The sequence below is a fragment of the Trichechus manatus genome, unplaced genomic scaffold, assembly GCF_000243295.1.
Source record: "Trichechus manatus latirostris isolate Lorelei unplaced genomic scaffold, TriManLat1.0 scaffold00161, whole genome shotgun sequence".
Lineage (NCBI taxonomy): Eukaryota > Metazoa > Chordata > Mammalia > Sirenia > Trichechidae > Trichechus > Trichechus manatus.
The window spans coordinates 5,818,881-5,830,574 of record NW_004444097.1 but is presented as its reverse complement, the minus strand read 5'-3'; the positions used below and the strand labels follow the sequence as shown (position 1 = coordinate 5,830,574).

The 11,694-nt window shown below is 39.8% G+C and overlaps 1 protein-coding gene across 1 annotated transcript in view; it reads right to left on the bottom strand.

Annotated features, from left to right (window-relative positions):
• Positions 1 to 11,694, bottom strand: part of SLC27A2 (solute carrier family 27 member 2) — a 58,266-nt gene that overhangs the window by 31,576 nt on the left and 14,996 nt on the right. Inside the window, exon 2 of the mRNA XM_023740672.1 lies at positions 4,159 to 4,368. Coding sequence (XP_023596440.1) covers positions 4,159 to 4,368 — 210 coding nt within the window. The remainder of the gene's footprint in view (positions 1 to 4,158; positions 4,369 to 11,694) is intronic.

The window sequence follows — 11,694 nt, the reverse complement described above, 5'->3', positions numbered from 1 at the left end:
AAATGTGCAGACTGTTATTTACTTTGTTTCCCCCCACTTAACAATGTACCTTGAAGATCTGTCCATATTTGTACACAGAGATTTCCCTCATTTTCTCATTCATTTTTTCTTTCTCTCTTGCAGCTCCAGCAAGTCCTTTGTAGGAGTAGGTCTTTATTTAGTTACACTATTTTGCATTTCAAATAATGCTGCAGTGAATAACCTTCTGGATATGTCACTTCACACCTATGAATAATGCTACATCTATAAGGTAAGGTTGCTGGGTCAAAAGGTATGTCTCTGTAATTTTGATAGACTGCCACACTGGCAGTCATAAGGCTGTCCGCGTTCACTCTTCCATCAGCAATATATGAGTGTGTCTGTTTCCTCATAGCCTTGCCAAAGTATAATCTCAAACTGTGAGATTTTTGTCAATCTGAAAGATAAATAACGGTATCTTGGTGTATTTTTTAGTATGTTCTTCTCTTATTATGAGTGAGGTTTGATCCATTTATATTTTCTTATTTCTAATTTACATACTTTTTTGTAAGGCATCCTATTGTTATGTATATGCTTATATCGTGTCCCGTGGAAGGGCAGGTTAGTTGGGTAGGGCATGGAGTCCTGCAAAGGGGCTGGAGTTAGAGTTTAAGACCTGAGTGGATAAACTGGCTTTGTGAAGAGGAAGATGGTTCTCTGCAGGCTTAGATCCTTTGATACTAGATAGCATCTCAGCCAGGTATTGCTCATATTACAGCAATTAGTTATAAGGCAAAGCAGTGTGGCCAGCAAACTACCATCACTGTAAACATAGTTCAAAATTTGTTTTATTTCAACAGTGGGCCAGTGGCACTGTGTTAGTATTAATGCCCTATTCTACACTAATATTAAGAAATAGAAGAAAGCATCAATAAATCAATTGTACTCACCATGGAAAAGAATCATCCGAATAGTGAGAAATTTGAATTATATTTTTGAAAAAGAAATGCACATTTTTGTTGCTTTGAAGTACTTTCAGAAACTTCCTAACTTAAGAACATTTGTTAATTATTATATAATTTTATGTTAATGATTGCCTTTGAGGAACAGGGAAAACATTTTGTTCTCTAATTACTTAAACAAGTTCTTTTCATTAATTTTACAGAGTAACTTAGCAAATATTTTATTTAGAGATAAAGAATAAGTAAAATAAACATCAACCCAACTGTCTTCCAATTAAACATAAATTCTGAATTATGGGATTAAATTAGGGAGGGTTGTCCATTCTCTTTTTCTCCCTAAAATGGGGTTTATATTTGACTATCAAACTATGGAGTATGAATAAATTTTACACGTTTATTCACTATTAAGACTAGGACTTCCCACACTAGCCAAGAACTCATTTTATCTCAATCATTTCACAAATCAAAGTCTCCAATTTCAATCTTACCATCCTATTCAGAAGAGGATAAAAGTCTTCTATACTAAGGTAGCGTCTGTATGTAGTGGAAACACTTTGATTTGTTATGTCATTCTGCCATTCTGTAGGCATGGCAATAAACAACTTTTGAAAAAAAAACAAATAGAGATTATGGTTTGGGAATCAGCTTTAATATATCATTCCCTGCCCCCCCCATTCCCCAATTTACTTAAAGAAAATATTTTAGCAAAACTGACTGTATGAAAGAAGTCGACATTTATATTACACTCAGGGACAGAGACTGGGAGATCAGATGGGTGTTGACTGCCTAGAGGTGAAGGAGACAGTACTTGTCAGCCAATGCTGAGATAAAGGGCTCAAAGAACCTTTAATCTTATCTACAATGTTTGATTTTTTTACAAGAAGAATGCACTCATGTATTACTGCTTATGTTAAATTAAAACTATAATCAAAAGAGATAAAAGACTCATATTCAATTTCCCAATATTAATAATAATATAATAATATGTTGGGGCTGGAGTTCCTGGGTGGTGCAAATGGTTAATGCACTTGGCTGCTAACCCAGTGGTTGGAGGTGCAAATCTACCCAGAGACACTCTGGAATAAAGGTCTGGTGATCTATGTCTGAAAAATCAGGCACTGAAAACCCTAAGGAGCACAATTCTACTCTGACACACATGAGATTGTCATGAGTCAGAGTCGGCTTGACGGCAACTGGTTATGTTGGGGCTGGCTTCCTGTATTCTTCAGGCTGCATACTATTACAATTGGGTAACATTTTCCCTGGCTTAGAGTAGGTAGACAATAAATATCTGTTAAATGAATGAACTAAGAGGTATTATGCAGAGTGGTCAATTGCATGAGCTATGAAGTCAGCCTACCAAGATAAATCCTGATGCTTCTTTTCTTATTTTGGGAAGGTCCTTAACGTCTCTAATCATCAGTCCCTGAAACTGTAAAATGAGACTAAGAATAGTACCAATCTCAAGCAGCGGTGAGGGAATTGCCTGAACAAATGCAATAAAGCTCCTAGCATAATGTTTGGCACATACTACCCTTAATATTGCCTATTCCAGATCTAACCATGTTGGGAGGCTTCTAATGCCATTTACCATATTTCATTAATTCTAAGATGTGCACTTTTTCACACTTAATATCTCTGAAATATTGATGTGTCTTAAAATGGACAAGTTGATATTAAATTGGCAGTGTTTTTTCTTTCTTGTGGCTCATAAAGTAATGGTGCAGCTTATAGTTGAAGGCATCCTAGATTTGATGAAATATGGTATTCTAGGTCTTGCACTAGAGCTGTCCCACATCCACAGCACCAGGTAGCTCCAAGTCAGTGTGCATAGGAAGAAAGATAGTAGCCAAAACATTTATATAAATATAAACCCAATATTGTCCTATAGTCTCCTCTGGTGTTCCATTTATACTTGATTCAAGAAGCTGGACTATATGAAGAACAGAGCATCAGGACTGCAGGAAGACTCATTAACAACCTGTGTTATGCAGATGACACAACCTTGCTTGCTGAAAGTGAAGAGGACTTGAAGCACTTACTGATGAAGATCAAAGATCACAGCCTTCAGTATGGATTACACCTCAACATAAAGAAAACAAAAATCCTCACAACTGGACCAATAAGCAACATCATGATAAAAAAGATTGAAGTTGTCAAGGATTTCATTTTACTTGGATCCACAATCAACACCCATGGAAGCAGCAGTCAATAAATCAAAAGACACATTGCATTGGGGAAATCTGCTGCAAAAGACCTCTTTAAAGTGTTGAAAAGCAAAGATATCTATCACCTTAAAGACTAAGGTGCATCTGACCCAAGCCATGGTATTTTCAACTGCATCATATGCATGCGAAAGCTAGACAATGAATAAGGAAGACAAAAGAAGAATTGACACCTTTGAATTGTGGTGTTGGCAAAGAATACTGAATATACCATGGACTGCCAAAAGAAGGAACACATCTGTCTTGGAAGAAATAAACCAGAATGCTCCTTAGAAGCAAGGATTGAGAGACTATGTCTTACATACTTTGGACATGTTGTCAGGAAGGATCAGTCCCTGGAGGACAACATGCTTGGTAAAATACAGGGTCAGCGAAAAAGAGGAAGACCCTCAATGAGATGGATTGACACAGTGGCTGCAACAATGGGCTCAAGCATAACTGACGGTAAGGATGGCGCAGGACTGGGCAGTGTTTTGTTCTGTAGTACACAGGGTCGCTATGAGTCAGAACTGCCTCGACAGCACCTAACAACAACAACAATACATTATATATAGACTCTGGATATAATATAGTCAAACTACAACAATTATTTAAAAACTTCTAACAATTTTAACAACAAAATTCTAACAAGAAACTCTAAATTCTAAGCATTCTAAAGAATTCTAACAAAAATTCTGACAAGAATTCTAGAATTCTAACAAAAATTCTAACAATTCAGTGTCAAATTTCATCCATTACTTTATTTTTTGGAGTTCTTGGTTAATTTCTTTATCTGTTCTATGCCAACTAAGGGGGAAAATATGCATATCTTGGAGAAACGCAAATGGGATTATATATATATATATATATATAAAATATTCTATAAGATCAGTTCCCACAGGCAAAGAGCTAAATCCCCCATAAGTATTAGTTATCTGATAAGTTTCACCAAAGAACGGGAGCGCTTGAAAATCTAATCCAACATTTAACTCCTTCAGAATTGGTCCATTTATTTGAGAATCCTTTATTTTTACCTGTGGTTCCAGAGGTATAAATGTATAAGGCAGGAGTGGAAAAAGTGACTTCAGATCTCCAAGACTCTGGGATGGGTTCAGCTGATACTTCACCCACTTTGTCCAGGAAAGAGTCAATCCCATCCGTGTTAGAAGTTCTGCTCACATAATAGATGGACACGTCATCTTTTTTCAGACTTGGCAGCACCTCTTCAACAGCTGCTTGTAGTTCTTAATTTAATAAGAAAAAAAATACCCAAACAAACTAAATTAGTCCTTTAGAGTTCCATTAGTACAACAAACTTCATGGTAATTTTGCTTTCAGCATAGTTTTTGCTAAAATGTGTGGATGTGACAAGTGATGCTTATGAGGCCTTTTTAAAATGGGATTTGCTACATTTGAAAAATATCGCAAGATTCCAATATTTGAGAGAACATTGGGTTTTGATGGTTTCATAAACACAGCAGATGGTTGAAACCTGTACTTCTTGTCGCTAGTGCAAACAGATATATGGATACAAACCAAGAAATATAAGTACATAACATATACATAGCTGGTACACACCTCAAAGATCTACAGAATGTAGCTATTCCTAACATGTGCCCCATAGGACCAGCAATGAAAAGAAAATAAAATTTTTAAGGAAAGAACAAAGAAATGAAAGAAGAAGGGAGACATGATAATGATAGAAGCCAACTTTATATAATGAATGTTTTTTAACACATCAGTAAGAAATAGTTCCACTAAGAAGTTTCAGCTGATCTCAAATATAAGCTCTAAACTTCATAAACACATTCTGTGGTCTCAGGGAAAAGAAGAGACTGACTAATTTAAAGCAGTGTTTTGCAAACTGTGGGTCACAATACATTAGTGGATTGTTAAAGTCATTTAAAATAGCCAGTATTTAAAAAACTAAAACCGATTCTAATAGAAATTTTCACAGCACATCACACACAGTAAGAGATAAGTCTTGTTTTGTAAAACTTCTGTTTCAGTGATGTGGGTACTAGGTCAACCCAAATGCATTTCTTACTGTAGGCCAAAGGTCAAAAATTTTAAAGGCACTGACTTACATCATTTAATATGCAAACCAAGTGTAATGTTTGCATGACATTTGTATGTACTTATACCATAAAATGAGAATAATTTTTTTGTTCGTTTGTTTAAGCATGTGTCAGGTATTTATTCCTAATCTAGCCAACCATGACTGAGGGTGGGAGAGGTGAGAAGTGGTGGGCTTGGGAGGGGCACAGTTACATGGTATACAGGGCTGACCCTCAGAAGCTGAGGGTATGACAAGTTCTCTAAAAGGTATTAGAGAAAGATCAGGCAATCAGTCATGTCTCATATACGTGGCATGCTTTGTCATACTGCTTTTTGAGTTGATTCCTTTTCAGCAAAATGCTTCTGTCAAGGATTTTCACATGGGCTTAGATTACCCAGCCCACTTTCTGCTAACATGAGGAAGAACTATGTTATTTAGAGGACAGAGAATGGAAAAATGTTCTTTTTCCTTTTGTGCAGTAAATGGATAACTGAGATAAGACTGTTTTTAAGCGTACTGGTGTTGAATTGTAATAACTGAAGTGAATATACTTACTCTTAATAGGAAGGTGACTCAATATCCCAGGGAATTACCTTGGGGATGCTATACCTGATTTATCTTATATGCTTTGTTTTTCAGATGTTTGTGTATGATGTCTCTATCAAGAGAAGAAATATCATCTGGATAGATGCTTTAAAAAAAATTAAAACATATTAACCAAAGGACTCATGCACATGGTAAAAAAGAAATCAAAAGTACAGATTTATAATATAAATCAACAGATCCTTACCCCATCCCTCCTCACAGCTAAACCTGCAACCTGGAGGCAACCATTTTCAAATCTTTTAGCTGTTTCTTTTGACAACCACCTCTCTATTAACAAATCATGTGCTTTTCCTGTGGTGGTGTTGATGAAGTATAAACTTGTTGACCTATAAAATTTGATTCCCACCCCCGTTTTATACCTGTCTACTTCCAACTTCACTTTACTTTTGCATTTTCTGGGCTAATAGTATTTATATCTGTTCTGAGACTATAATTCTGTCTTCCCAGCTTTGTCTGCAGACTGGCTTAAGAAACAGAAAACCAACAATCAGGATTGGCAGTATTGTGGTTATGTTAAGTATTGTTCACAGCAGAACCAAATAACACACTATGATCATATTTACTTTCTTAAACAGTACCCCCCACCACACCTGAGCCCTGGTGGCACAGTGGTTGAGAGCTTGGCTGCTAACCAAAAGGTGGGCAGTTCAAATTCACCAGCCACTGCATGGAAACCTTATGGGGCAGTTCTACTCTGTCCTATACGGTTGCCATGAGTTGGAATCGAATCGACAACAGTAGGTTTTGGTTTTTGGTGGAGTTATGAGTTGGCTATCTTTCTTTAATGTACTATTTGCCTCAATTCTTTTTTCAACCCTTATTATATCAGGTTCTTTTTTTTTCCTCCTCCACTCTTCTATTCTTAACTAGTTGCTCTCCAGCCCTCTTGCACTTCTGAAAGTTTATCAAAAAAATATTACTGCTTGTCTTAGGCTGGGTTCTCTAAAGAAGCAAAACCAGTGAAGCACCTCTCTCTCTATATATATATGTATGTATACAGAGAGATTTTTTATCAAGGAAATGGCTTATATGGTTGTAGAGGCTGGAAAGTTCCAAGTCTGTGAGTCAGGCTGGAGGCTCCTCCTGACTCACGTAGCTACAGGGGCCAGCAAACCCAAGATCCAGACAGCAGAGGTTGATGAATCCCAAGATTTTCAGGCAAGCTGCTAGCTCAAGACCCAAGAATCAGAGGTCAGAAAAACAGGAGCCAGTTGCAGGATCCAAAGCAAGCAAAAGCCCACGAGGCTTGCCAGAAAGTCCAGCTAAATTGGATGCAGGCCACACCCCCATGGAAACACCCTTTCAACCTACTGGCTACTCATAGCAGATCCCATCATGAAGGTGAACACATTATATCAGATCTCATCATGGAAGAGGTTACATATTTATACAAATGCCAAACTACATCGTAACTGCCAAACCACTGAGAATCATGGCCCAGTCAAGTTGACACACAATCTTAATGATCACGGTCCACCCCTTGTCAACTTGGCACCTGTACACATCTTCTTAAACCATACGTAATCTCTGAATAAAGACAATTATGAAGTCATACTTGCACCTAACATGATACAACACACGTTCAACTGAAAATGCACTAGCCCTGTTTACATCTTATATAAGTGAAGAAAACAAAAATATTTGATGCACACATACAAGGAAGAAATACTTATAACAGTTATAGTCCTCGTTTCTGCAACTGGTCTTGTGGTCATAACTGGTATTTAGAACTACATTCTTCCACCACCTATTCTGTATTCCGTTTAGCCTCAGCAAGCACCTCAGTTGGTTGTCGTTCATCGCCTGGTGGGGTGACCCAAATTTCATTCCTGAAGGGTCTGAGCCATTAGTACTCATGTCAGAATTGTGTTGCTATAGTATTCCATTGACTTTAATCACAGGGCATGGTAGTACTGAGATGCCCTAAGGGATCTCCTGCGTTTCAGATATATACTTCTTTACCTCCATTATGTAATACCAATCTGGTTTCCTCTTGGTAATCAGGATCAATCACACCAGCCAGTATGGTAACTCCCTTCTTTGCCTGTTGATCCAGAGGCACAAGGAGCCCAAAGTGGCCAGGTAGCATTCTTAACTTCCAGTTTAGTGGAATCAGTGATGTGTCTCCAGGTGGGAGCATTCCTCCCTTTGGAACTAAGACCTCTAGACCCACATAGCATAGGGTCATGGGGACAGGAAGCAGAAATTTTGTTAGTGGGTCACTAGGGGTAATAGTGGGGCCACTCCCATTTCCACCCCTTGATCCCTGGACCCATGAATCCTGGCTATGGGAGAAACAGCAGCATATACTAGACACTGGTGAGAGCATATACAGCCCTCCTGGAGAACATTTTCCCAACTCTACAAGGTATTGCCACCTGGCTGGTGCCATAATTGTGTCTTTAGAGGGCCATTCCACCGTTCTATCAAGCCAGTTGCTTCAGGATGATGGGGAACATGGTAAGACCAGTGAATCCTATGAGCATGGGCCCATTGTTGCACTTCATTTGCTGTGAAGTGAGTCCTGTGATCCGAGGCGATGATGTGTGGGATATAAGGCATTCTGTAAGTCCATGGATGGTAGTTTTGGCAGAAGTATTTCATTCAGGGAAGGCAAATTCACATCCAGAGTGTCTATTCCAGTGAGAACAAAACACTGCCCTTTCCATGATGGAAGCGGTCCAGTGTAATCAACCTGCCACCAGGTTGCTTGGCTGATCACCTTAAAGAATGGTGCCACATCACTCAGTAATGGTCTCTGATGCTGGCAGATTGGGCACTCCACAGTGGCTGTAGCCAAGTCGGCGTTGGTGAGTGGAAGTCTATGTTGCTGAGCCCATGCATAACCTCCATCCCAGTCACCATGGCCACTTTGTTCATGAGCCCATTGGGCAATGACTGGAGTGACTGGGAAAAGAGGATGACTGATTTCCACAGAACACGTCATTCTATCCTCCTGATTGTTAAAATCCTCCTCTGCTGAGGTCACCCTTTGGTGAGCATTCACACGAGACACAAACATCTTCACTTCTTTGGCCCATTCATGGAGGTCTATGCACATACCTCCTCCCCATACCTCCTTGTCTCTAATTTTCCAATTATGTTCCTTCCAAGTCTCTGACCATCTAGCCAAACCACTGGCCACAACCTATAAATCAGCATACAATTGCACATCTAGCCATTTCTCCTTCCAAGCAAAATGAACAATCAGGTGCACTGCTTGGACTTCTGCCCGTTGGGAGGACTTTCCTTCACCACTGTCCTTCAGGGAGTTCCCAGAAAGGGGCTGTAGTGCTGCTGCTGTCCACTTTCGAGTGGCACCTGCATATTGCGCAGAACCATCTATAACCAGGCACGAGTTCTGTCTTCCTCAGTCAACTGATCATAAGGAATACCCCATGAGGCACTAGGTGAAGACTGGGAGATGGAAGGTAATGTGACAGGCGTGGAGACCATGGGCATTTGGGCCATTTCCTCATGCAACTTACTAGTGCCTTCAGGTCCTGCACAACCCTGATCTTATATACACCACTTTCATTTAATGATGGAGTGCTGCTGGGCACGTTCAACTTTATGGCTGTTTGGTCAGACAACACCCAGTTCATGCTGGGCAGCTCAGGCCACATGGTGACTTGATTAAGCATTTAGTCTCTACTAAGCCCCAGTAACAAGCCAAAAGCTGTTTCTCAAAAGGACACCAGTTATCTTCAGAGGATGGCAGGATTTTGCTCCAAAATCCTAAGGGTTTGTGCTGTGATTTACCAATAGGGGCCTGTCAAAGACTCCAAACAGCATGTCTGTCTGCCACTGACACTTCAAGCACCATTGGATCAGCCGAATCATATGGCCCAAGCGGCAGAGCTGCTTGCATGGCAGCATGAACCTGTTGCAGAGCCTGCTCTTGTACTGGGCCCCACTCAAAACTAGCAGCTTTTCAAGTCAGTTGATAAATAGGCCAGAGTAGCACACCCAAATGAGGGTTATGTGGCCTACAAAATCCAAAGAGGCCCACTAGGTGTTGTGCCTCCCTTTTAGTTGTGTGAGGGGCCAGATGCAATAACTTATCCTTCACTTTAGAAGGAATATCTCAACATACCCCACACCACTAGATGCCCTAGAAATTTTTGTCAGATTAATTTCCCAACACCTAGCATGCAAGTGTTTTACCAATGTGTCCAGAGTCATTGACATTTCTTCCTTACTAGTTCCAATTGGCATAATGTCATCAATATAATAGAACAGTGTCAGGTCATGTGCTAGAGAAAGGCAATCAAAGTCCCTGTGGACTAAATTATGACACAGGACTGGAGAGTTTATATAGCTCTGAGGTATGACACTGAAGGTGTATTGTTGGCCCTTCTAGCTGAAGGCAAACTGCTTCTGGTGGTCCTTTGAAACAGGTATGGAGAAAAAGGCATTAGCCCAATCAATAGCTGCATAGCAGTTACCAGGAGATGTATTAATTTGCTCAAGCAATGAAACTACATCTGGAACAGCAGATGCAATTGGAGTCACCACCTGGTTAAGTTTTCGATAATCCAATATCATTATCCAATATCTGTTTTTTGCACAAGCCAAATATGCAAGTTGAATGGTGATGTGGTAGGAATCATCACCCTGCATTCTTCAAGTCCTTGACGATGGTAGTAATCTCTACAATCTCTGCAGGAACGTGGTATTACTTTTGGTTTACTATTTTCCTATGTAAGAGCTGTTCCACTTGGGTTTTCCTACCATAATAGCCCTTACTCTACTTGTCAGGGATCCAATGTTGTGGTTCCTCCAGTTGCTGAGTATATCTATTCCAATTATGCATTCGGGAACTGGGACAATCACTACAGGATGGGTTTGGGAACCCACTGGACCTTCTGTGAGATGGACATGAGCTAAGACTCCATTTATAAACTGACCTCCATATTACCCTACTCAGACTGATGGGCCACAGTGACATTTTGGGTCTCCTGGAATTACAGTCAGTTCAGAGCTAGTATCCAGCAATCCCCCCAAAATCTGATTATTTCCTTTTCCCCAATGAGCAGTCACTCTAGTAAAAGGCTGTAGATCCTATTGGGGAAGGTTTGGAGAAAGATTAACAGTATAGGTTTTAGGCAGTAGAGTGGAGTCCTTCCTCTAGGTGACCTAGCCTCCCCTTCTTTCAAGGGGTTGTGGGTCTGTAAACTTGCTGAAGTCTGGGGATTGACTGAGGGGCTGTGACTCTCTATTCTGATGTTTCCAGTTAGACTGCTGTTCACTTGATCTAGAATTCTTCAGCTTGTACAAATCAAGTAAATATTTAGTAGATTTCCTATCTATTTCACTCCTAGGGACACCATGACTAAGTAGCCAACACCGTAAGTCCATACAAATCAAACTATTCTGATGACTGTTTTGACTCTACTGTCAATTACTGTAACCACACCCACCTTGTTTTTGTGATTGAGTGCCGCCACTTGGCTGCTCCTACCATGGGGTCCAATCAGCCCCATTGTAGTTAGGTATCTTAATTCAGTTAAGGCAGTTCCCACTGTCAAATCTGACTTACATAAAATAGTAATCACAGCAGTTTTCAAGGATGTTGGGGTTCCCTTCACAAATTTGTTCCTCACCACTGTTGTAAAAGGTGTATCCTCTGGGCACTCCATGTGTGGGTATGTGGGTCTAACCTGATAAATCCACTCTAGTATCCCAATTTCCCTAAGCCTTTGGATACCTTCTTCTACAGTATACCAAGGAAAGTCTGGTACTTCAACTTGATTTAGTGTAGACCACTGTGCAATCCATGCTTCAGCAACCCAATCTAATAAACTGTTAGATCCTTTCCTAATCTTTTGAGCTAAAACACTGAATGAAGAATCTGTGTTTAGTGGGTCCATATCAATAAACTCAAACTAATCCATCTTTATGT